This window comes from Mesocricetus auratus, unplaced genomic scaffold (assembly GCF_017639785.1).
Source record: "Mesocricetus auratus isolate SY011 unplaced genomic scaffold, BCM_Maur_2.0 Super-Scaffold_100014, whole genome shotgun sequence".
Classification (NCBI taxonomy): Eukaryota; Metazoa; Chordata; class Mammalia; order Rodentia; family Cricetidae; genus Mesocricetus; species Mesocricetus auratus.
In genome coordinates this window covers 73919329-73945995 of record NW_024429197.1, presented here as the reverse complement: position 1 = coordinate 73945995, position 26667 = coordinate 73919329, and the positions used below count along the sequence as shown (strand labels likewise).

At 51.0% G+C, this 26667-nt stretch overlaps 1 protein-coding gene across 4 annotated transcripts in view; it reads left to right on the top strand.

Annotated features, from left to right (window-relative positions):
• Positions 1 to 26052, top strand: part of Znf618 (zinc finger protein 618) — a 172654-nt gene extending 146602 nt beyond the window's left edge. For all 4 annotated transcript variants that reach the window (XM_040757353.1, XM_040757352.1, XM_040757351.1 and 1 more), the window contains 5 exons: positions 2806 to 3045; positions 6489 to 6569; positions 9280 to 9357; positions 18054 to 18155; positions 18835 to 26052. In XM_040757353.1, coding sequence (XP_040613287.1) covers positions 2806 to 3045; positions 6489 to 6569; positions 9280 to 9357; positions 18054 to 18155; positions 18835 to 20351 — 2018 coding nt within the window. In that variant the 3' untranslated portion in view covers positions 20352 to 26052. The remainder of the gene's footprint in view (positions 1 to 2805; positions 3046 to 6488; positions 6570 to 9279; positions 9358 to 18053; positions 18156 to 18834) is intronic.
• Positions 26053 to 26667: the final 615 nt, after the last annotated feature.

Below are 26667 nucleotides of genomic sequence, written 5' to 3'. Positions count from 1 at the left end.
AGCTTCATCAGAGACACCAGTCCTGTCCCAGTCACTGCATCATAGCCAGAAGTTCTCTTTCCAGGACGAGACTCCATGAAGGTTTCTACTTGTTCCCACTCTCGGGGTTGGAGCACAAGATTCCCAGACTTTAGCTCCGCTTCTTAAGTTTAGAGACAGCCCATGCCTCTCTCGCCTCTTGCTTTTCTCTTGTTGACTTTTTGTCTTCCTGCACGAGAGACTTGGCGCCCTGTCATTTTTTAGGCGTGTGGCGTATAAAAATCTTATGTGTGTTTCTTGCAATGGAAAGTAGCCAGCCTGTCGGAGATGCTCATTCCCGGGACAAGCCCAGGCAGGCAGGAGCTCCAGCCTGATGGTGTTCCGTGTGAGGTCACCATATGGAGTGGACTGATGGGATCCATCCATGCTCGGGACCAACCCACTGAGTGACCCTGAGGTGGTGAACTGACCTCCGTGGCCCCGTGTGCTTTATGCGTTGGGGCAGTGGGAGGGTAAGGATCGCCTCGTGGCTCTGTGACAGCCTCTCGTGTTGAGCTTCCTGACTCTAAGGCCCTCTGCTTCCGCATTCCAAGTTTCGCTCTTGCGGCTATTCTGTGCATTCATTCGCGGATGGCGTGATTCTTCCTGGTCACTCCCTGTGATGAGCTCTACACTCAATGCATGAAGATAGGGAGACAAACTGGACCTCTCGGGCCTTCCAAAGCAGAGCCATCAAAGGTCACAGCGATCGGCATTGATGGCAGTCAGTTCCTGGAAAGGAAGAGGTGATCAGATGGTCAAGAAAGTCCTTCTTGAGGAGGGCTCCCTAAGGACACGCTGTCAGTGCAGCACGTAAGCACATAGGCCCAACAGTCAAAGTGTCAGGGGATGAAAGGAAGCAGCTTGGACAACGGCCTTGCGTTTGGAGGAGAACAGGTAGTGGAGGAGTTGAGAAAGTGGGGAGGTGAGGGGCCTGGGCAGAGTCTGGCAGGGCAGCAGGAGCAAACACGATGGCTTATTAGATCAAGTGCTTCATAGGTCCCTGAGGTCCCTGCTGTAAGGAATGCTAGGGTTTTCACAGCAGGAATCAACTGCAAAACAGTCCCCAGAAGTGGTTCTGCCATGACAGGTGGGTCTCTCAGGAAAGCAGGTGGCCGGGCAGCTCATGGACTCTGTCCTTGTGCCAGGGCTCTGGACGTATGGGCGAGTGTCTCATGGTGCATGGAGGGGATACTCACAGGTCTTGTTGAGCTTCTGGCTGGCCTCAGGTCCTGTCCCACCGAGAACCTTCTTGCTGGCTGTCCCCTTGGAGCTCCTGGGCTTAGATTGCCTGTCACTAAGTAGGCAATGTGAGGAACAGTTACTTCAGGGTCTCTCTCTGTCTCTGGCTTCTGGGTGTCTCACTGAATCCCCAGGGGGCTGCCCAGTCAGGGTCATCCTGCCTCATTACAGGTCGGAAGGGGAACTATTCCCTGTATAGTACAGAATCCAGGACTGTTGAGGCCAGAAGTCATGGAGCTGTGCTTCCACCATGAGCTGACTTCTCCAGCCTCAGTAAAGGCCACTAGCTATGGCTCCTAAACTGCCCTCCCACAGAGAGACAGTGGAGCAGTCAGGGGTGGACCCAGATAGCAGCATGGTGTTCAATGTGCTGGGTTATTCTGGGATAACGGGGGGGGGGGGGCTATCAGATAAGCCTTCCTTCCTGTTTGACTCAAGTGAGGAAGGGAGAAGGGAGAGAAAGAAAACATTGAGGTGTCCTTTGCCTGTGACAGCTCCCTGGGCTTTCTCAGACTGAGGCCCCGGGACCTCCTCAGTCTGGAGCTCATTAGGGCTGCCACAGAATGACTCCCGTTCCCCTGGCACGGGCAGCCCTGTAAAAGGCAAGCATCTCTGAGCTGTGCTAAGCTCCTCGTGAAAGGGAGCCACGGTTCGCATGGGGCCTGGATTCCTTGGACCGTAACTTCTGCCTCAGCGCTGACAACGGCTCAAAGCCCTTCATCTCAGCCTCTGATATGTCCCAGGATGGACACGGCCCTGAGAGCAGTATTCTATCAATGCCCCACCAGCCTCACAGAGCCAGAAAACCAAATTGGCTTAGAGCAATGACCGCAAGCCCTAAGCACAGGTAGGGCGTCAGGATCCCTCCCCTCTCTGCCAGCTCCCCTTCTTTCCTTCAAGGGACATAGCTGTAGACATTACATGGTCTCAGGAAGCAGCCTTGTCTGCTGCTCTTCTCAGTGGGGCGGGTTAGGACCAGGCTCAGGGCACCCAGGACCACCAGAGGAGGACATCGCCTGAGAAGTCTAGCTCTGTAGAGGACTTCCCAAGCCTCACGGGGGACAGTGACTGTGACGGGCCTGAGTCTCCTAAGGACAACAGTTCCCAACCCCAGTCCCTTCCCTACTCCACCACTCAACCCCAGCCCATGCTGCCTGTCTGCCTGTTATCACCGAGTGTGAGCCAGACTCCCATGAAGGAAAAGGGCCAAGAAACCAACATTCTAGGAAAATATAGTTGGGTTTGAAGTCATAGTCCAGAAGCCCTAAGCCTAAGGATGTAGACACTCAGAAACTACACAGAAGCCATGGCACCAGCAGCTAGCTCTGAGCATGAACCGGAGGTCAGGTTTCCTTAAAGTGAAAAGAAAACAACTTTGAAAGGTTCTCAGGCTGTGGGTAAGAGCGTGAGCCCTTACTCTCCATAGAGTGAGGGCAGGTTGGTCGTGGGTGTGTCACAGCGGGCATTCTGGGACGGGTGGCCTGAGAGGCCAGTCACTTGGCAGGCTGTGAAGGCCCTCAGAGACTGAGAGCATGACCCTCTCAGGTACCGCCCCTGGGTGGGAGCCACCGGAAGATCCAGACACGGGTTCTGAGTGTTCCCATCCAGAGGTCACCCCGTCTCCACGCTTCGTGGCAACGAAGACCCAGACGAACCAGTCCGGGAAAAAAGCTCCAGCCTCCGTGGTCCGATGCACCACCCTCTTACACCGAACCCCTCCAGCTACCCAAACTCAGACGTTCCGAACTCCAAACTCCGGATCTCCAGCAAGCAAGGCAACTGCAGGTACGGATGGCCTCTGTTTCCTACCCGTGCCTCCCTGGCTCCCTGCCCATCATCTGCCACAGCTGTTCCCCTGCAGGAACAAGACTGGAGGTCCCATCATGCTTTGGTACAGATTAGGGCCCATGGCCTCTCGACACCTGTGAACCTGGCAGACCAAGTTATGGACCTCAATTGCAGGGTTAAACAACAAATTTTATGAACATTTTTAAAGTAGTTTATTTTTCCCCAAATCATGGCCTAAGGGGGTCTGTTTTATTTGGCCTTTATGAAGTTTAAAAGCTTTCTATTAAAGATATTAAAGAGTAACTTGAAGTGTTTGAACATGAGAAGAGTGTATGTAGGAACTCGGGGTTTCTGGCTGTGCTGAGATGTCTCACTGGCCTAGGCTATGTTCCTGCAGGGAATGGTGGGTGCCTCCTTCACAGTTGGTGTCTGTGCACTTCCCCTGTTCTGCAGTCCCCACCGCTCCCTGCCCCACCCCTGCCGCAATGGCCCCAGGGCAGGCTCACTTACCTTTGTGATCACTCTGCTGTCTGTGACTGTCTAGCCCTGTTTATTCTGTCTGGACCCCTTGGCGTGAGCTTGCATGTTCGCCTTTCAGAAAACTATCTCAGGCTGCTCCATCAAGTAGGGTAGCTGACTGGAGCTCTGTCTCCCTGGCCTCCCACTTCCTAGAGTCCCCTCCCCATGAAACCCTCCTGTAGATAGAGACCCAGCAGGAAACCAGAGGATGTCAGTCCAGAAGTTCCAGGCTCATGCTAAAAGGAGCCCTGGCTCTAGAAGGTGACTAAGCAGTGAAGTCCCCAGTCATTTCCTCCAGATTATAAGACCTACTATGTGCTAGGTACCAGTTACCAGGGATCCTGGGTCTCGGATTTGCCTGAGGAAAGCCTTGAGCCACCTACACAGATGATGCTAGACTTTCTGGTGCTGTGGCCTTTCAGTGGCCTTCAGGAGGCCGAAACGATCCACTAAACCGAGTGATCGCATTGAAAGGTCAGATAGGTGAGCCACTGGTGCCGTTTGAGAACTGGTGAGCTGGCTAGGTAATTAGTGGTGCCTGCCTTTCTCGTGGTTTACGAGTTAATTTGGGCCAAGCTGTGGTCTTTTGTTTAATGTGCTTGATCTCCCAAAAGGAGGGGAGTCAGCCAACCTTGAAGTGTGGGATTTTCAAGTACCATGTTGTAACAGTTGTGTTTTTTGACTCCAGTCAGGAGGGTCAAAAGTTCAAGCCCTGAGTGGGCTATGAGTGGGTTCAAGGCCAGACTGGGCAACTTAGTTAGGCATGTCTTAAAGTAAGGAAACAGGGTTGGGGAGGTAGGTCAGTGACAGTGATGTGGGGGGCATGCTTGGGTTCAGTCCTCAGCGCCTGGAAAGGGAGAAAGCCTGACAGTGATGATGCTCTCAGAGGCAGACACGGACTCACCAGATGGAACCATCATGGCTCTCTGCTTTGGCCTCCTCTTGGGCTTTGTGGCTTAGTTTGGGTTTTTGGTTTCTTTGTTTTTGTTTTGTTTTGTTTTTTGAGGAGACAGGGTTTCTCTGTGTAGCTTTGGAGGCTGTCCTGGAACTCGCTCTGTAGACCAGGCTGACCTCGAACTCACAGAGATCCACCTGTCTCTGCCTCCCAAGTGCTGGGGTTAAAGGTGTGCGGCACCAACGCCCGGTGTGGCTGGGTTTTCAAAGGCCCTGAGCTCTTGTTCAGAATTGCCTGTGGGGACTGGCGTTTGACACTCACTGAATGTCATTATCTTCAGGCAAGTGTCCAGCAAGCCATGGGCGCATCAGCGGCTGCCTCTACCAGACTCGGAAGCCCTGTGGTGGATCTTGTCTGGTCAAGTCTGAGGGCGGCAGACTGGGACAGGAAGTGGCAGGGTCTGTGGAGATGCCAGGTGGAGACTGTCACTGCCGTGGTCCAGGAGAATATGGCTGTTTGTGTGCATGTGACACGTGAAATACCACACACTGGTTTCTAAGCAGCTCCCTTGCACCAGGGAAGTCGAGCAATGAGGGACTTATTACAGGAGCTGGTGACCTGAGTTGCACTGAGTCTAACCCATGTGCTAGTCAGAGCAAGGGTCCTGCCTCCTTGCCTGTGCTCCTGTGAACACAAGCCACGGTAGAGAAGGGCCTCTCTTCCTTCTCACAAGGGAAGCGCCTGCCTCCAGTCAAGCCTCACGTGCTCTTGGTGGACAGAGCCGCTAGCCTCGGTTTGTCTGTCTGTTCAATGGGCTGTACTGCACAGCCTCATGGTGTTGGGAGGAGTAAAGGAGACCATGATGGCGAAGTTCCGACCTATTGTCTGGTATACAGTAGGTGCTCAAGAGTGAGAGCCCCTCGCCCTCTGTAGAGAGAGAATGAATGGGCCTCTGCCAGTTCACATGCTCTCTGGAGCATCAACCCAGGCTGTTATGGACACAGAGAGGGCGTGGTCCTAATGCCAGCAGCCTCTGCAGGCTATGGGAGACTTTGAGGTGATGGCAAAAGAACCGAGTTGCCTCCGGCTGCCGTTGCATCCATCACCCACGTCACCTGCGACCCAGAGCACCGTCACCCAGCTCTTAGTTGGGCAGGGTGGACCTGGTGAGTGGTGTTTCTCCAAGTGACTTCCCAGAAACACCACTTGGAAGGATATTGCAGGATCCAATCTTTAAAATGGAGCTCTGCTAGAAGCCCTCTCCCCACCGTGTTTTGGAGGATACATTAATTAAAGTTCAGTGGCTCACATCCTAGTCAGTTTCTCTGAGCCTTGAGTAGCCTCACCCAAACTGTTTAACGGAACAGGGCTGACTGGGTATCTCATTGACTTTCCCGAGACCCTCATCCCCTGGACCAACCATGCCTTGTAGTACCTGGAGCACTGGGCAAAGGCTGTATTATCTTCTGTGGATGGGGCCATAACTATAGTTCTGCTTGGCCAAACCCATGTCTGTATGATGGGGTTTCCAGAGAGAGTCTGGGAGACGGTGAGCTTTTGGGCAGGTGGGAGACATGGTTCACAAGGAGTCGAGCACTGTCCCTCCCATGCATGAGTCCAACCCTCCTCACCTAGATTTGGGCCTTTCCTGAGCAAGTATGAAAAGTATGAAACTACCCCCTTCGTCCTTGTCGTGTGTGTGTGTGTGTGTGTGTGTGTGTGTGTGCGCGCGCGTAAATGTGGAGTAAAATGTGGGGCCCTTGACCTGTTTGCTCTCTTCTCATTGGCTGCATTTCATGGGCATGTCCTTAGGCCGGTCACTCCTTCCCCCTCCATCCCTAACCCTCTCAGACACTACCTAGAGAGTTTCTTGGGACCAGGTGGCTCGGGGAGCAGCAGGGTTCTTGGATTCTCCCAGTTCCAGGAGCCTCCTGCTCATTCTGACCTGACAGACAAGCTGACCCCTCCCTGTGTCATATCCCCCCCCCTCTCTCCCTGTCCCTCTCCATCTCTACCCACCCAACAGAAAGCACCTTCAGCCGGCGAGTGGAAGGCAAAGCACAGAACCACTTTGAAGAGACCAATAGCAACTCACAGAATTCCAGCGGTGAGTGCGCCTGTGATGTGACATCACGGGTATGGCCTGTACTGTGGGCACCTCTGCCTGGGGTCTTTTGATACATGAGAGCCGAGTCGTGAAATCAAGAGACAGCGGGGCCTGTGAAGAGCAGAGGGGCCTGTGTCCCTTGCACAGGAGAGGGGAACTTCCTCAGTCCCAGATTCAGGCATCAATTCACCCAACCCAGATTGGGTAGCCCCAAGAGTGCCAGTTGCTAAGTTAAAAGTAATGCTGTAGCAGGTTTCTTTAAAGGAGATGCAAGCAGGGTGCCGTAGAAAGATGATTTACAGAAGCCAGAGGTCCCAGGTTCTGGTCCCACACTGGACCTGGAGCCACAGAACCAAACGATGCTCTTCTAGTCTCTGCAGTGCTATGGCTTTGCATGAGCACTCCCGGTAGTGTTTGCTGCCACCTGGTGGCTGCCTTGTTCTGGATCCTAGTGGCACCTTGGGGCCTGCAGGACGGATAGCTTTGAACTCCAGGGTTTACCCTTGGCGGGATTGTGGGTGGTCACCAGCACTCTGTCTGAGAAAGGGACAGCAAGCTGGTATGCACAGTGATGGCCAGGACAGGACGGGAAGGCCTTCTGCCATTGACTTCCCTGAATACTAGGCCCAAGTGAATGCCCCCATGCCAGCACTGCCTGATGTGCACAGGTAAGGGGTGCATCTTGGCCACCATAGGCTTCAGCAAGTGGTTCGGAGCACAAACACCAGGTGGAGGCTTCAGCCTAGTAATAGACGCAACCTCCCTGGAACCCAGGCTTGAATTTAGCTCCACTGCCTGCTGTGTGTGCCCTAGATGAGCCCCTATTCCTTCTTGGCTGTAAGTGCTTAAGGAGCACAGACAGCCCCAAAGATCACAGGCAGGAGAGGAGGGCATGTTGCTTTTAGATTTGTTTACCTTGCTTTGCTTTGATGTAAACCAAGCAATCAGCACAAGTACCAATGCAGGGGTGCCACTGTGATCCTTGGAGCCCCTCTAAGGGGTTAATCCAGGAGGGATGCCATGACCCGTCCGAGGCCACAGAGGATTGAGTGGCAGTCTGGAACTAGAACCAAGTCCTCCTGGCATGGCTTGGGCTCCCAGCCACGCCATGACATACCCCTTGCAGCTCTCCTGCCGCCAAGGCTAACATTTGCTTGGGAGCGGCACTGCGTGGGCTGCTGCTGCTACTGGTAGCCACCGTTTATTGAGCGCTTACAACGTGGCTGGCATGCGTTCGGAGCTTTGTGTGTCGTGTCTGTTTTCACCTATCCCACCATCCTGTGTTCCTTTTAGTTCTACTTTCTGGATGAGGAAACTGAGGCTCGGGATATGTCCATTGTAGCCCCAGGTCCCCCCCACTGTAGGTGGAGCCAGGACCCCCACGCTCGCCTGCACTTCACTTGGCTGCCTGCTACGATGCGGGCTTGTCACGCTCACCCTCTGGCAATGCCAGGAGGCATGGGGTTTGAAGCAGACACTCTGCCAGGGCCACTCCCGTGCTTTGGTACCAAGCGCAGGCATCCTAGGGTCAGAACCCGGAAACAGCTTCCAACATGCTGCCGCCAAGTGTGTGGCCACTTACGGGCACAGCCTCACTGTGAGAGCACCCTAAGCGAATGGCCCTCGCACACCACGTGATACCTGCCTTCTCCTTGAGTGTCCTCGCTCTGCTGGCACCCTCTCACCCGCCTTCCCACACAGATTGTGTGCCTACTGAGAGCGGCCCCTGCCTCAGCAAGTGTGACAACCTCACAGCTCCAGGACTGGAAAACCAAACGTTAGCTGAACTGTTTCTCTTTTGCAGAAACTGCAAGCCCTCTGGTTTCCAATCCCTTCCCTCTCCTGCAGAGTACGTGTTGGTCCTGCTGGGGGCTGAATAGGGCTAGGCAGGGCAGGGAATGAGCACTGCTGGCCTCTCTTAGACGGGCCTTGGGCCACCCTCCGGGGAACACCCAGCACCAGCCTTGGGAGGCTGCAGAGGGGCCAGGAGGGTGGAGAGGTGTGGACAGGTAGACTGGAACCCTGAGCACACAGGAAGGAAGCCGAGTTTACTGCTCCTGGCTATCCAGACAGCCTCAGGACCCCTCCTCCAAGCCGCCTCCCTCCCTCTGTCCCTCCCCTTCTACCTAACAATGTTTTTTTCCCTTCGTCCTCCCTCTTTGCCAGGTGCTGGCGGGAGCCCTGGCCACCCAGAGCTGGTGCAGGTGCAGCCTGTGCCCCTCTGCCCGCCCTCCTGCCCCTCTCCAGTCACCCCCACACTGTGCATTGTCCCGTCTCTTCCTCTTTCCCACCCTGCTTTCTTCGCCTCCCATTGTGAGTTTCCTTGTTCATTTGTCCCCTCTATGAGCAGAGACCCCTGTGTGGCCCCACAGGCAGAGAGCTAAGCTGTAGACCCCAAGGGACAGTGTGTTTCCCGGGAGCTCTGGAGCCTGGGTGTTGCCCTTGCCGAGCACGCCGAGCAGCGCCTGGCCTGAAGTGAGCTCGGTGAAGAGCAGGCCCATTGACGGGCAGCCTGTGTCTGCTCTCTTCCCTTCTGCGGGCTTCTGCCTCTCCCCAGCATTGCCCTCTCCAGGCCAGTGACAGGCCAGTGGGCAGGCAGGGCCCAGCGCCCCAAGTCTACATCTGGATCCCCACCTTCAAAACCTCCTGCAGCCCAGTGTCAGGATACCTGGGTACGAGTCACCCGTCACATGTCACCTGTCTTCCCCAGAGCCCTACACATGCGGCGCCTGTGGCATCCAGTTCCAGTTCTACAGCAACCTCCTGGAGCACATGCAGTCACACGCAGGTAAGGCCAAGAGGGACCCCCAAACACACAAATGGGAGCGGCCAGCAGAGCCCGCCCAGAGCACACACAGCAATGCTGTCACTTCCTGGGCACCCACCCTCTGAGCCCCAGACAGCTGGTCCTTCGTCACTGGCTGCTCTGAGCTCTGGGATCTCAGCTCAGGCTCAGGATGGGGTGCGGGGGGTGCTGGAAGAAGAGCTTCCCAGAGGTTGCTGGCCAGGAAGAGACCTGGAAATGGGCATTGAATGTGGTTCTAGGTCAGCATGGGCAGTGTTTGTTGGTAGAGAGGCCAGCAATGGGGTACACTGGGCTTGGGCCTTCCCCAGGCAGTGCACTCACTGACTTCTGCCTGTTCGAAGCCCCAGTGCTCAAACAGGAGCCCTTGAAGGAACTAGCCCAGAGGATGCTGAGACTGTCCGCAGGCTTCTGGACCTAAGACACTGGGCTACTGCGCCTCACAGGCCCTCCACATTCCACTCCCTGGCCTTCATAGACTGGTAGCTATATCCTAATGCAGAAATGGCATTCAATCCAACCTCAAAAGCCCATAGTCTATCACAGTCTCAACACTGTTTGAAACTCCAAAGTTCTAAGTGTCTTGTAAGATTTATGACAGTCTCTTAACTGTAATCCCCTGCAAAAGCCAAAATCAAAAAGCAGATGACATGCTTCCAACATACAATGGCACAGAATATTCTTTACCATTCCAAAAGGGAGGAAGGGAGTGAGGAAATACTGGACCAAAGCAAGACTGGAGCTCAGCTGAGCAGACTTCACATTCCCCTTCATCATGTCTGATGTCAGCATGCTCTTCAGATCTCCAAGTCCTGCCAGCTTTGCTGACTGCAACGCATTCCTCTTTCTTGGACTGGTTCCACACCCAGTCTGCAGCTCTCCTTGGCGGGAATCTCATGACTCTGGCATCTCCAACATCTTGGGGTTTCCAGCACAATCCAGTCTTCACCTTCACAGTTTCACACAATGGCCTCTGTGGACCTCCATTCACAGACACCCCTGGCACGTGCCTGGCCTCAGCAGATTTCCTTAGCCACGAGAAAGGTTTTTAGGGAGATACCACAACCCCTTTCTTCTATCCTTAGCTCTAAAGCCAGAGCCACGTGGCCAGCGCTGCCAGGTTCTATGCTTGCTGGGGTTGGAGCTTGGCACCGTGTTCAGTTACACCTGCTCTAGCTTTCTGTTGCTGATGATTTCCTTCACTGCTTAATCTTTTCTTTAATTCCTTTTTACACGTTGGAAGCTTAGCTGGATGGGGTCTTGCCCTGAGGTCACCACTCTCTTTATCCCATTTAGCTTCAAGCTTTTCTTTTCTTTTTTTTTTTTTTTTTTGTTCTTGAGCACAGGACTTCACTCTATTACATTTCCCAATACTCCTTTTCTCCTCAAACTCTATAATTTGTATTTTTCCTTGCTCAGTGTCCTTGTAGATCTGGACAAGACTGGCCACTAATAAATACATGACAGCCAGGCGTTGGTGAATGCCTTTAATCCCAGCACTTGGGAAGCAGAGGCAGGCAGATCTCTGTGAGTTCCAGGCCAGCCTGGTCTACAGAGCGAGTTCCAGGATAGGCTCCAAAACAATACAGAAAAACCCTGTCTCAAAAAATAAAAAATAAATAAATACATGACACAGTCAATTTACACTCAAGCAGATTTTTCAAATAAGAACAAAAAGTACTCACATTCTTTGCCAGAATATCACAAAAATTATCTCTAGGCCATTTACTAATATTCTTCCCCTCAGAAACTTCTTGAGCTGGGCCCTAGAGTTCATGTCACTCTTAGAACTGTCTTCTGTGCGTCTACTAATATGGCCCATTAAGCCCCACTCAAAGCCTTCAACTGATTTCCTAATCCAAAAATCCCAAAATCAACATTCCACCCACAAGCAATATGGCCAGGCCTGTCTTAACAATACCCCAGTTCCTGGTACCATCTTAGTTCTTTTGTGGTGAAGGGACACCATGACCTAGGCAACCCTTATAAAAGAAAACATTTCACTGGGGCCTTGCTTAGAGTTTCAGAGGTTTAGTCCAGTGTCACCAGGGATGGCGCTGGTGAGCTGGCTGAGAGCTCAGCACCCATATCCACAGGCAGCAGGAGGAGAGAGGCACTAACCCTGACTTTGGCTTTTGAAACCTCAAAGCCCTCCCCCCCCCCCCAGTGACTCACTTTGTCCCACAAGGCCACAGCTACCCTGACAAAGTCACACCTCCTAATCTGTCTCAGGTGGTGCTACTCCCTGAGGACCAAGCATTCAATATATAAGCCTGTGGGCGCCATCCTTATTCAAACCAGTACACAGAGTCAGACTCCATCTTGCACTAGAAAATGTGATGTTACTCCACCCTCCATCCACTCACTTCATGGGGTGTGCTCTGCATGAGGCACTAATTCATGGTGTCTTGGGGGCCTCCCTGTGCTTATAAATCACTCTGAAAACACTGTTGAGCTGTGAGTGGTGATCAGGATTCTGGGATTCTAGTTCTGCTCCCCAGGTGCTGTGAGACCTCAGGTGGTAAACTGTCCCCATCTCTGAAGCGAGGACACACAGACTCCTGTTGCCTGGTGTCTTGGCCCCACTTCCGGGTGTTTCCCATCTCCCATTGACTCCGTGATCAGCCAGAAATGGTTCAAAGCATGTAGACACGCCCTCGAGGGCAACTGACAGCTCTGGAGTGGTGGTAGCCATGGTCCCTCTCTTTGGGTACCAAGCCTGGTTCCTGATCTCACAGCCCAGCCTCCCACAGTAATTCATACTCATGCCTCCTTCCATCTGTCTCTCTTTCTCTGTCTCTCGTCTCTGTCTCTCTTTCTCTCCTGGGCTTCCCCTGTTTCCACCAGCTGGGGGGAGCTACAATTAGGCGTGAGTCTGTATGTGGCAGCTGGAAAAGAAAACCACTATGATGGCTGAGCCGGGAAGTGGTCCCACTATTCCCCAGCATCTTGGCTTGTTCAGAGTTGCTTTGTGCTGGTCCAGCGCAGCCAGAGAATGCCTGCCCCCAATCCAGTACAGAGCCAGACAGAATCCCAGCCAGGCTGAATCGGGATTAAAGGATTGACTTCGTGGAGGGAAATTAAGCGTTGTGAGCTGTGCAGTTCACAGCGCTGCTGATAAGGGGAATCGGCCTCAAGTAACACCAATCTCATTAAGAGCTGCGGAATGGCTCAGGCTAATTCACTCTAGTAAACGTGTGTGCTAGAGGGAACCCGTCTGCCTTGGCAGCTGTTCAGGAGTTGGAGTAGCAGTCACAATGCTACCTATAGTGAATGGTAGCTTGCCGTGTGTCAGGGGTATGTGTTGACTGTGGTACATGAAACTCTACAAGTTTGACATTTCCATCCCCTTTATAAAGGTCCAGAAAACACAATCCCTGGCACAGTTCGTTAGAACTAACTGGCATCATTTCAGCTGGTCCTTGCTGCCAGCCTTGGTCTGAGAGTTTTAGACATGTTCACCACTTAACTCTCAAAGTGGCCTCTAAATGCCATTTTAACACCATTTCACCGCAAAGGACTCTGAAGAGCTGGGAAAGCGCTGTCAGCAGTGTTTGCCTTGTAAGAGTTGGAATCCGAGTTTGATTCCACAAAGCCACACAGAGCAGGCACGGCAAAGCACACGGGAGGCAAAAACAGGTGAATGGGTCCTTGGGGCTTCCTGGCCAGCCAGCCTGGCCTGTCTAGGGGGGCACATGCCAGTGATAGACCCTGTCTCGAACGGAAAAGTAAGGTAGGGAGCAAGTGGCCCCTGAGGAGCAGCAGGCAAGGCTATCCTCCAGCCTTCACACAGACCGGAACGCTTACCTGCGCCTCCACATTCGCGTATGCTCACCAAGAAAAGGGAATCCCAGGCAAAAGTAGTTTAATCCACTTGCCAAGGCTATGAAACCAGCGGTAAAAGCCAGTATTCTCTCCCAGGGGTGAGCTCCCTCCAGATCACGTGGGCATCCATACTGAAGCTGTGGTCTGTCCTGGTGGAGTGAGTGGGCCTGGCCCCTCGGAGCTCAGCCCTTGCGGACCTCACCAGGAGGGCTGGAAAGCACAGCTAAGAGACACCAGGAGACTCCAGAGAATAAATCAAGTCTGTGTTTTAGACTCCGGAGGTGGCCACCTGATTTCTGATGCCTTTAGCCACTCCAGGGTTCAGAACTCCCTGGTTCCCACTGTAAAAGTTTATCAGGCCTTTCCTCCCCAGGACGAGGGTTACAGGGGTGATGTATTCGCAGACTGTGGTACATTTGAGATCCAGCCTGACGGGTGCCGATTACTCCATCACCTATTGGAGGTACAGGCTGAGTATCCCTCTCCTGAAATGCCTGGAAGCGGAAGGGTGTCAGACTTCACAAACTTCAAACCACAGGGTGCTACACTCTGTTTTGAATGGCATCCAAGAAGACTGACAAGAGCCTGACGAACCCTTTGGAAGGTACCCAACACCTGGCACCTTGAATTTTGTATGGTGACTCACTGCTTCTAGGAGAAGCATCATCAAGCCATGATGGGTGTCTGTCATTAATCTTGCTTTTATATTTTTAAATTGGATTACAAAATAGTAAATTTTCTTAGGACATTTTCATGGTGCCTCTGTTTGGGCTAACCTTCCCCCACCCTCTCTCCCTGACCCCCACTCCCCCACCCCACTTAAACATTTCTACCCCTGGGGTTGTCTCTCTCTCTCCTGTGTTCTGGCCCTCCCCTCCTTTTTTTCAAGAGGTTTCTGTGTGTGTAGCCTTGACTCTTCTGTAACTCACTCTATAAACCAGGCTGGCCTTGAACTCAAAGAGATCTGCCTGCTTCTGCCTCCCAAATCCTGGGATTAAAGGCTTGCGCCACCACCACCTGCCCCCTCCCAATCCTTTAAAAGGAACTCCCATATCCCAATTTCCTCCTTCTAGTCTCCAGGCTTCCAGTTTAAGCTAAAGTGTGGAAGCTGGAATAGGCATTTGAAACAGACTGTGTAGCATTTCTTCTGGTCTGGGTTTTCTCATTCAAGTAGAATTTTCTTTCCAGTTCCAGTCATTTACCCGAAAACATCATAATTTAATTTTTTATAGTTGGATGAAATTCCAAGGTGTATCTGTACCACATTTTTCATTATCCATTCATCAGTTGATGGACGTCTAGGCTGCTTTCATTTCCTTGCAATTGTGACTCAAACAGCAGTGAAAATGGATATCCAAGTATCTCTGTGGTGTGATACAAGTTCTTTTGGGCTTATGCCCAGGGAAAATATACCAGGTAGTTTGATTTCTAGTTTTTTGTTTGTTCATTCATTTGAGAAACAAGATTTCCAAAATGTCTCTTCTGGTTTTACAGCAAAACTGGATCCCAATTTCTCATCTTGCACAAAACTCAATTCAGTGACCTCAGCATAAGAATGGATACTCTGAAGCTGCCAGAGAAGGAAGTAGGGAGTATGCTTCAATAGACACCTTCTGACTAGGACTCACAGAAGCATAGGGAATACAACTAACAGTGGATAAATGGGATCTCCTGAAACTAGAAAGCATCTGTACAGCAAAGGAGTCTATCAGAAAAGAGGCAGCCTGCAAAATGGAAGAAAAACATTGTGTCTGTATATTGAGCAGAGGATTAGTGTCTAGAAAGAACTAAGAAAATAAACATGAAGGAAACAAGCCATTAAAAGGGGGTTTGTAGAATTAAGCAGAGTTCTCAAAAAGAAGAAATACAGATGGCTAATAAAACCTTGACAGTGTATAACATCCTTAGTGTTCAGGGAAATGCAGGTTAAAGCTACTGTAAGATTTCGTATCGTGGGGCTGGAGAGCTGGCTCAGTGAGTAAAAGCACTGGCTGCTCTTGCAGAGGACGCAGGTTCAATTCCCAGCTCCCACATGACAGCTTAAAATCATCTGTAACTCTAGTTCAAGGGGATCCAAGGAGACCCTCTTCCAGTCTCCACAGATACTAGGCTTGCATGTGCTACCCAGACTTGCATGCAGGTAAAGCATGCATGCACATAGAATACTTTTTAATGTTGAATTAAAAGATTCCATCTCCAGTCAGAAAGCTATCATCAAAAATACAAATGACAGCAGTAATAGTCTCATAAAATGAATTGTGGGATAGTCTTACTACCCATGTTTTAGAGAATAATTTGTTAGAATTTATATTATTACTAAGTTGTTTTTTTTTGTTTTTGTTTTTTGTTTTTTATAAAATCAACCGATGAACCTTTAAGGGTCGGGAGGTTTCTTTATGGGAAATTACTTAGCTTTGAGCTGTTTCTTTAATGAACACATGATTTCAAGTTATCAATTTCTTCTGGGATGAACTTTGTTTCTTTGTGGCTTTGAGGTGTTTATCTTGCCTGACTTGTTGAATTCATTGGCCCAAAGTTCATAGTTACTACTTTTAGCTCCTTTGCCATCCGTGGGCTCTGTAGTGATGACTCCTTTTCATTCTTGATCCTAATGATCTGTATCCTCGGATGAGAGGCTCATCAATTGTATTGATCTTTATAGAGAAATGGCTTTTGTTTTCACCGGTTTTGCTCTTTATGCTTATCCATTTTCTATTTCATTCATTTTATGCTTCTGCTTAATTATTTCATCTCCTTACCTTTGGCTCAAGTTACTTATTATTAGACCTCTTTAAAAAAATCTTATTTATGTTTTATGTGTTATGTGTCTGGGTGAGTGAATTGCACATGTGTGTGAGGTACCTGTGGAGACCAGAGGAGACCATTAGGTCTCTTGGAGGTGGAATTACAGAGTGTGAGACTATGGAATATGCGCAGGCTTTCTGGGAGATCAGTGTGTATGCTTAACCACCGAGCTGTCTCTCCAGCCTGCAGGTAGACTTCCTGTTGTCTGCTCAGCCCACGTGTGCTCGTCCCCAACACTGTTATGCTCGGTAACAGTTGCTAAGAGAAATATGTCAGATCTCTGGTAGTAGTTCGTCCATTTGTGTCAATTCAGTTTTCACTTTTGTTTTTAAAGCTATGTGTGGTTTTAGACTTGTATATTCCGGGTCAATTGGCCACTTTGTCATCATGCAGATTCTCTTGTTATCCCTGGCAACGTTTGCTCCGGTCTGATTACCTAATGTTACAATGTGTCTCCCGTGTTCCGCCTTCCTTTTATTGCCTGGCATGTCTTCATTTAACCTTTTATGTTTCAGCTATCTCTAGCTCTACATTTCAGTAGATGTCTTAAACAGCACTTATTATTGAGTTTTAATAATTAAGAGTTTCTGTCTTTACCATTTGGAGACTTTGTATTTGATGTAATTTTGATGCTTGTGTGCTATTCATCTCCTGTGCTCTTTGCTCTTCCCTCTCCTCCCCAACCCACTTTGTCCCTCCCCCTCTTTCCCTCACATTATCTATTGTGGGGGGTGAGGGGCATGCGCACGAGAGGTCAGAGGCCAGCCTGCCTCTCAGTTCTCTCATTCCGTCACGCGGGCTCTAGGTGCGGAACTCAATCTGGGCCATGTGGACAGCACTTTCACCAGCTGAGTCGTCTTGCTGGCCTCACACACACTTTTAACACATTAATTCTATTTCAGTTAGTCTGTGGCTTAATGCTGGTGGAAAAATGTACATTTAGCTCATGATCTTGAATGTATTTATGATGTTTACAACTGCTATTCTTGAGGCCTGATCGGCTAATTCTATCCTTTGTACCATGCTGGGTTCTTTGGTTGTCCAGCTGTAGGTTGTACTTTTCTGTATTGGATACTTAGAACTGGACAGGACGTGAGTGCCGGATCTGCTGTGTTTCCACGAAGAGTGTAATTTGTCTTCCCAAGGCTTTGTACTTCTTCAAGATTGTTTTTTTTTTAAGAAATCTGTGTGTACATGTATGTGTCTGCAAGTGTATATGCCGTGTTAATTCAGGTGCCCACAGAGGTGAGAAGACAGTGTCAGATCCCCAGGAGCTGGAGTTACAGCAGTTGTAGCTGCCTGACTGAGTCCTGGGAACCAGACTTGGATTCTCTGGGAGAACAAGCACTCTTAACCACTGCACCATCTCTCTGACCCAGCCGTTCCACCTTTGAAGCTCACTCTGAGGATGTGAGAGCAGGGATGGGGCAGCCCTTAGTCCGTGGCAGATTTGGTTTCAGAGGCCTGGATTCTGCCGGTCCTCATCATTGAAATGTGTTTGTAACCATCCTGCTGCCACTCTGTGTGGCCCTGAGCAAACCTGTTTTAATTCTGAGCCTTGTCTCCATGTCCAGTGGAACACTTCTGTGCTTCTTAGCATGTTAAGTAGGGGTGGGGCGCCCATTTAATACAGTTTGTCTAATGCAGTCGCACACTGGAAATACATCCTCACGCTTTGAAGAAGTAAGAGAGCGTGAGACGCTTTAGAGCACTTAAGCGCACACTCACTTCAGAGCTGCGCTTTGTGGCTGTGGTGGGTATAGCACACCCAGAGGTCTCATGTCCTCTCTAAGGGTCCTCTGTGTCCTTGCCTCTTCCCTGTCCTCTCCATAGTCCTTCCTGAAGTTGTGTGGTAGCCATGCCACCACTGGCCTCAGCTTCCAGAGTGAGCAGAGGAGGCTTTGAAAGACTAGACAGTCTCTGAGAAGCCTGAACTCAACTCCCTGTGGTCATGTGTTGTCACCCTTGCCCCCCCATACACATGTTCCTGTATTACTCTTCAGCTTCCTCTCACCCTTTAACGTGACCCATTATTCCTGTTGTGCCTGCAGCTGACAACGAAAACAACGTCACCTCCAACCAGTCCCGATCTCCACCTGCTGCCGTGGAGGAAAAGTGGAAGCCGCAGGCCCAGAGGAACAGCGCCAACAACAGTAGGTCTCAGCATGCTGGAGCCGGGGCTCCTGGAGGCCTGCAGCCATGTCCTGTGCCCCATGGTTGGCGTCTGCACCTCCTGTGGGGCTGGAGATGATGCACTCGCCTCCAAAGCCTACTCGTGCTTAGGACTCGGGCGGGGATCCTCAACGTGTGGGGAGGCAAAGGGAGGCAAGGGCGGGCACGTGTGTGCCCAAAGCCAGACTCACAGCTAGAGCCCCACATTTTCACGGTTTTCGTAAGCTCTTTTCGTGACCCTGGCCATAAAACATGTTACTCACTCTAAGATTCCTATGTAATTCCTGTTGAGGAAAAGAGTTGTATTCAGAGGTTTAGGTGTTTGGTGTGTGTGGCAAGTATGTTACACACATGTCACTGTCTACGATTGTCATACCCATGGCAGGCATTATTAATCAATCATAGAACTTTATCCCTATGCTGATAAAAGCAGACCTCACCAATTTGTATGAAAGACAAAAATCTATTTGTTATTCTTCATAGTAGCCCTTTAGGTATTGCTGCTGCCAGGTTAAGCACCTTTGAATGTCAAAAGTGATTCTTTCTCTCTCTCTCTCTCTCTCTCTCTCTCTCTCTCTCTCTCTCTCTCTCTCTCTCTCTCTCTCTCTCTCTCTCTCTCTCTCCCTCTCCCTCTCTGTGTGTGTGTGTGTCCCCCGCCAGCCACAGCCAGTGGTTTGACACCCAACAGTGTAATACCCGAGAAGGAGCGGCAGAACATTGCGGAACGGCTACTGCGGGTCATGTGCGCCGACCTGGGTGCCCTGAGCGTGGTCAGTGGGAAGGAGTTCCTCAAGTTGGCGCAAACCCTGGTAGACAGCGGCGCCCGCTACGGGGCCTTCTCAGTCACCGAGATCCTGGGCAACTTCAACACGCTAGCACTGAAGCACCTGCCCCGCATGTACAACCAGGTGAAGGTGAAGGTGACGTGTGCCCTGGGCAGCAATGCCTGCCTGGGCATCGGCGTCACTTGCCACTCCCAGAGTGTGGGCCCCGACTCCTGCTACATCCTCACAGCCTACCAGGCCGAGGGCAACCACATCAAGAGTTACGTGCTAGGTGTGAAGGGTGCGGACATCCGTGACAGCGGTGACCTGGTGCATCACTGGGTGCAGAACGTGCTGTCAGAGTTTGTGATGTCGGAGATCCGGACCGTGTATGTAACGGACTGCCGGGTGAGCACGTCCGCCTTCTCCAAGGCTGGCATGTGCCTCCGCTGCTCAGCCTGTGCCTTGAACTCGGTGGTGCAGAGTGTGCTGAGCAAGCGAACACTGCAGGCCCGCAGCATGCATGAGGTCATCGAGCTGCTCAATGTGTGTGAGGACCTAGCAGGCTCTACGGGCCTGGCCAAGGAGACCTTCGGCTCTCTGGAGGAGACGTCACCCCCACCCTGCTGGAACTCAGTGACAGACTCGCTGCTCCTGGTGCACGAGCGCTATGAGCAGATCTGTGAGTTCTACAGCCGTGCCAAGAAAATGAACCTCATTCAGAGCCTCAACAAGCACTTGCTGAGCAACCTGGCCGCCATCCTGACACCTGTGAAGCAGGCGGTCATCGAGCTCAGCAACGAGAGCCAGCCCACCCTGCAGCTGGTGCTGCCCACCTATGTCCGGCTAGAGAAGCTGTTCACAGCCAAAGCCAACGACGCAGGCACTGTCAGCAAACTGTGCCATCTCTTTCTAGAAGCACTCAAGGAGAACTTCAAGGTGCACCCAGCCCACAAGGTGGCCATGATCCTGGATCCTCAGCAGAAACTGCGGCCGGTGCCCCCCTACCAGCATGAGGAGATCATCAGCAAGGTGTGTGAGCTCATCAATGAGGTGAAGGAGTCCTGGGCTGAGGAGGCTGACTTTGAGCCTGCCGCCAAGAAGGCACGCTCAGCCACTGGGGAGCACCCGGCAGCTCAGGAGGATGACCGGCTGGGCAAGAACGAAGTGTATGACTACCTTCAGGAGCCCCTCTTCCAAGCTACTCCCGACCTCTTCCAGTACTGGTCGTGCGTGACCCAAAAGCACACGAAACTCGCCAAGCTCGCCTTCTGGCTCCTGGCTGTTCCTGCTGTGGGGGCTCGAAGCGGGTGTGTAAATATGTGTGAACAAGCACTTCTGATCAAAAGGAGGCGACTGCTTAGTCCAGAAGACATGAACAAGCTCATGTTTTTGAAATCCAACATGCTTTAAGACTCAACTTTGGGGAAAAACAAAAAAGACAAAAAGAAGAAAGACGTTAGGAAAACACACACACAACACTGTCACAAAGAAATTTAAGTTCTAAACACTGTGGAACCTCATTGTAAATGCCCCCTGGAAACTTAAGTGCTTTTTTTTCAGTGTGTGTGTGTGTGTGTGTGAGTGTGTGTGCACATGTGTCCACACCCACACATGTGACATTATATGGGTAAAGGGTATGCGGAGCTCATGCTTGAATGCACATCCAGAGAAGCTCCACAAGTGCACATGCACTCACACATGCGTGCATACACACACACAGTTACACACAAACCTGGTGCAAGTATGCATGCCCGTCCTCAGGCGTGTGTGCATTGAGCTGGGTGTGTCAGGAAAGCCGAGAGACTGGGAAAGCGGGATGGTTTCACTTTCCTCGGGCAGGGGCTCTAAGGACTCCGTTTTCAGGTGTGCAGAGTGAGAGAAGCTGAGATTGTAAAATACTCAGGCAGCTGAGGGCTGAAGTGGCTGGAACTCCCAATCCCAACCCCAGCCCTTCCTTTCCATCCTCCATCCCTTCAAGCCACGGTGCCCATGCTCTGCCCCAGCTGCTCTGACAGATTCTCCAAACTGCATCAGATGGACAGTTTCTGCACTGGACTTAGTTTCTTGTTTCACCTTCAGGGCATTAAGCTGCTGTACCTGTGACCTCCCTCTCGGATGTCTGGGGCAGCTGCCTTAGAATACACACTATCTATCTCCCCAGATCAGGAAAGGAGACTTTAAAATATAAAGCTGATGTTTTACTTTTTAATATAAGAGAGAGAAAAAAAGACATCTTTTTGCAGAGATGTATAGCTGACTCTACACTCAAGGTTTCTTTGGGTTTGTTTGTTTGTTTGTTGTTTGTCACTCCAATGCTTTAGCAACCTTTTATCTTTTGGGGGATTCAGCTTCTTTTCACATTTGGTTTAGGCTCTCCTGGGAGGCACTGAATGTGTAACTTATGTTCTGGAGTTTTGTTTCGTTTTACTTGTCCTTTTTGTTCTCAAGTCACACTGTAAACTAGCTCATCTCAGTGGCCGTGTTCAGGACTCACACAACAAAGACCAAGGACGTGGCTGTGTGTCTGGAGTAGGGAGTTGAGAGGAGTCGTGGTTCCTTGGCTGTGAGGTATGGTGGAAGCCATGGTGGGCAGCATGTGGCTTTAGGGGTCCTGAATGTCAACGAGAGAGCCGCTGCCTGGCCCCTGCCTGTGGAAGTGTGAATGTCCACCTTCAGAGTCCTTCATACTGCTCACCACGTCTGACCCCCAGCTCTGCAGGGACTGTGACCTACCCCACATTTGTGTCTGCCAGAACCACAGTCTCCCTCCCTTCCTCCCTCCCCAGACCTCAGGGCTTCTGGGAGTTTATAGCCCTCAGAGGTCCCCACAGGCACCTCAGACCTGCAGTCAGGGCCGTGGTGGGACACGGCGTGTTGCTGTTCAATGGGTGACATCCTGTGGGTGGATGTGTTTGACTCAATGCTGTGAAAGGGATTGTTAGCCCTTGCTTCTGATCCCCCTGGCCAGGAGCTAGTGCTTCTCCACACAGTCCAAATGCCAAGAGGGGACCCCATTCTCTTCACGGGATGATGAGCATAGCCACCCCATAAATAAAGACCTCGGTGTCCCTGATCCTCCGGTGACCGCAACTGTGGGATGGAGAGGCGTACACATCAGACTAAGGATGGCCACCTCTGTGGGCTACTTGCAAAAGCACCTCTACATCCTGGGCTTGGACTGCCCCCCCTTCCCCAACTGAAAGATACCTCGACTTCAGAAGCACTGTACCCACAGCTCTGGCCCCAGGTGCCCCCGCAGGAGGGGCGTGAAGATGGGTTTAAAGACTCGAAGGCTCCCGGTTGTGCTCCAGGTCCCAGAGCACTGTCCTTGAGGATTCAGCCTGGAGTCTGCCTCACACACAAGACTAGATGAGCTCTCCCACAGAGTCAGATATACAAACAGACCGGAGAAGGCTGTTTCCACATTCGCTCTGGCAAGCTATGTTCTCAGGAACCACCGTACATAACAGTCTACTCCAGGGAAAGTTCTAGGTGATTTCATCACAATGTCTTCAACTTGGGTCTAACCATCAGAGAAACCTCTGCCCACAGTGGAGAAATCCAGACTAGAGCTGAAGAATGTAGGAGTGTCTTCAGACTGCCAGGGGCCATTCCAGGAGGTGGGCTCTGGATAGCTAATGATGGATGCCTCCAGTCTCTCTCAGCTGTTGGGAAAGGGGCCACACCTGGCACTTGTAGCCACACTGGAAGCTTATTAGTCAGTGAGAACAGAGCCTCAGGCAGAGCTGCTGTTATTTGCTAATCGTCAGCCATGCCCAGATGTGCATTTCAGGCATTCTTTTCGGAACATGGAGCATTCGCCCTCCAGAAAAAAAAATTTAGTGTTAAACTCCAGGCGTCTGGTCATAGGTCATCACCTCCTACCAAGTTCACTGGCACCTTGAATCTACCCTTGGGCTTAGATAGCCTCTGTAGGTTCAATGCGAGTCCCGCTTAGTCCTCAGAAACCTGTCTCTCAGGCTGCCTCATTCTCAAGGATTACTAGGTGGCAGGCTGTCAATCATTTCTTACTAGTGTCACCAACCTGAAAGACTGTGCCCGGTGTCCACTGTTTTGTGGGCCATCTCACAGCGCACATCCTGCAACACATAGCTCAATAAATCCCAAAGATCTCCCAGGTGCAGCCGCAGGCCCCATCAGCAGCAGTATCCACCTTACCAAATTCTAGTTCAGCCAAAGCACTAAGATAGGCTCTTCCAGTTCATCTCCAATGGCCTGGGCTGGCCTTGACCTTCAGAATGGTTTCGTCATCTGCCTCCTGATTCATAGGCTTGTGGAGGCTGGGAGACCAGGAAGCTGGGCCATTTCTATCCTGTTCTCACGGCTTACCTCAAGCTGTATGACTACCTGACCAAAAATGGTCTTTGCTTTGACATCCGTGAACCCAAATGGAAGTAGAGAAGATGTGCTTCGTTAGCAAGGCTCTCTGTGAATCTGAGGTCGCTTTGTTTCACCAGTGAAGCCCAAGCCAAGGTCTGTGGCTTGTTTGCCTGGGATTCAACACTCAAAAGGTCTCAGGTCTGTGAGGAGTGGTTGCCCACGGAAGTACTTGTTCTCAGCATGGCTCTGTTCCCAGAACCCAGGTCTACCTGCCAGGCTGCCTTTGCGTGGCATTCAGCACCCAGGGGCAAGGCTGGTGCTTTCTGAGCACAGCTGTCTGCCCTTCGTCCCTAGGGGGCCTCAGCGAGAATGATGTCAGCATCCCACTTGATGGCTTCACATTTGGCCAGTGTTGTGGGGCTGGCTCTTGGCTGAGGCAAAGGTACCCATTTCCTGGTGAGAAGAACAGCTGGTGATGTGATGGGAACTCCGCTCCAGGTTTCTAGGAAGGACCTGCCACCGGCTGTGTAGGCTGGCCCACGGTCTTCCTTTCAGTTTGACAAGTTTTATCTCCTGCACTTTGAAGAAATGGAAGAATTCTACAAGGAGTGTTTTCCACTGTGAAGCTGAATCTGCCTTTGGAGCCCACTTCTGGCCTCAGGCTACATTGCCCAAGGAGGGGGACACCTGAGGAGAGTCTGGGCACCATACATACTCACTCTGAAGACACAGGGCCACCAGGAAGGATCAAAGCTGGGATGTATGTGAAGGGAAACCCTGTGAGATGCCACCCCAGACGTTGCCACGTCATGCTTGAAGAAGAACTCACAGGAAACTCCTTACCCCATAAGCTGTGCCAAGCATCTAGCTTCCTGGCCTTGGCAGCGGTCTGGCACTATTGTGTCTGGAATATATCTAGAGGAAGGCTTCTGGGGGGCAGAACCAAGAGACTGAGGCTCAGGCTATGCCCTGGAGACAGGGCACAGGAGCTCCTGTCTCCAGGGCAGTGGGAGATCGGGCGAGGAGGTCGCCCCTCCCTTTCACTGTGGCTAATGTTTGCTAGGCCAGTTATGGCGAACCAATGATGCAGGGTTTCCTCTTGTGTTCCCCTCCCATCTCCCCTTTTTTGGGGCCTCCAGGGGGATTTTATGGCTGTGGTTGTTTTCCTTCCTGTCTCATTTGGGTCCGAGGACGGCAGTCTAGAGAGCCCTGACTTTGACCAAAGGGAACCTGTGGTCTCTGAGCAGATATAGGCCTCATGTGGAAGAGGATGGTGCATTTGAGTCTCCACTCCCAGATGGGAAAAATCTCTAGGCTTGGGGTTGGCATCGGCATCAAGGCTCACCAAGGTCCTACCCACCCAAGCCTCCCATTAGGCACCTTGACTCTTTGAACCAAAGTTCCTTAAAGGGCAGAGCCCAGCCTTGTTCTTAGGAGCCTGAATCTGCAGGCCGCCTGGAAGGAGGGCTCCTCCCACAACCCAGGTGTCTGCAGGCTCTCAGGACCCTTCTCCCACCCAGCAGGGCTCAAGCTTGTGACCTGATGTAGGCTGGGTCTGGCCAGCTGGCAAAGAGCAAGAGTCATGTGACAGGGCCTTCCAGACCCTAAGCATCAGGAAACCATTTTGTAGAACACCCTGGAGCAGAGATATTTTTTAAGAGGCATGAGTTATTTTCAGTTGTCTCCTGATCCTGTCTTTTTCTTTTCCCCACAACTTCGTGTGGGTGATCAGTTCACATCAGGTAAATCTTGAGAAAGCCTTGGTGCCCCCATCCCTCCTGCCCCCCCTACTCAGTGACCACATGTGTGCGCCCCCCATCCTGTCTCAGTAGTAAAGACGTTCTAGGCAATACCATAGACACATCCGTGTCTCGCTTCGAGTGCAAGAAACTCAAGTCATCTTTAAAAAAAATTAAAAACACAAAAAAATTTACAAAAAAAGCAAACACACACACAAAAAAATATCTTTTTTAGGCCAGAGTTTTCTACAGGTATTAATGAGTATTTTTCTTAATCCTTATAAGTTTTATGTGTTTAATATTTCTTAATACCAGTAGCATTAATTTATACTTTTGTAGCAACATAATATTTTTATAAACAGCCAGTGCTTGGCTCAACTCTTCACGGGGGTTTATGCAGGGCTATCTTAGGGACCCTGTGTACCATGTACTGTATTTTAAAAAAAAAAGTTACCTAGTGTCACATGTTGTCGGTGGCCTCCTGTATCAATGGTGTGGGTACAGCAGCCCTTCAAGGAGCCACATTGCATGGGGGTTGAGTCGCCAGTTCTTGTGATAAACTCCCAAGGCCAAACTTGTGGGTTTATTTAGGGTTTTCTGTGTGCCCTTTGGGGTGTTTTGTTTTTGGTTTGGATACCATTTCTCCATTTTACAGCTAAATTGGTTTCATGATGTTTAAAAATTTACTGATGTTAAATGGAGGAAAGGAACAGAAAAATAAAAAAAGATTTTTACAAAGTAATAAAATTTAAAACTGAGCTGTTTCAATGTTGCTGTTTTTACCTGTCTTGTTCTTGTTCAAAAGTGGAATGCTCCAATGGAGAAGAGGAAGGTTCCACTGGGTTCCTTAAGTCACCAAAAGCCCCAGCCCAAGATTCGGTTCCTCCCCGACCCCCAAACCATTTCCCAGTTGGTTGTTGCCAAGGCAAAAAGAGATCCTTCCAACAACTAGAGGATCAGTCGTCTAAGTGCGTTCACAAGTTCATGTCAGTGCTGTATTCATGGTTTTACAATAAAACAACCTTTAGGAACCTCCGGTGTGTGATGCCTTTCTTAGGGTTGGAGTTGGGCCATGCTGCCCGCTTTGCACAGGCATGGGTGAGGAGGACAGAAGTCAGGCACCCAGGTGGCCTCAGCCTGTCATACTCTGAGGTCACACTTGCCCACTCTTAAACTAAGGGTCATTGCTTGTCACAGCATAGACCTGGCTCAGCCACTGTTTGATGCATGTGGGTAACGGTATCCAAGGAGACCTTGGTCTGCTGTGGGCTGGCTTGTAGAGGTTTGTCTCAGAGTATGGGAAGGATTTAATTGGTCCTGCTGGTTCAGTATGTAAGGCACAAATCAAAGAGGAACCCAGAGCCATCCGTGAGGCTCTTGTGCCTTTAATACAGCTGCAGTGCATGTGTGTTGACGTCTGCCATCTCTACCGTTCATTTCCTGGGGAAGACTAGCCCAGTCTTGATAGCGTTGGAGCTCTAAGTACACAGTGGGCTCCCACAACTCTGGCCCCGATGTCACAGTCGAGAACATTCATGCTTCTCTTCTATAGATCCAAAGTTGAGTGAGAAAAGATCCCACCAGAAAATGAACCGAGGCCTGTGTAGAGGGGAGGCAGAAAACTCCTCAAGGGAGCCCAGTGCAGG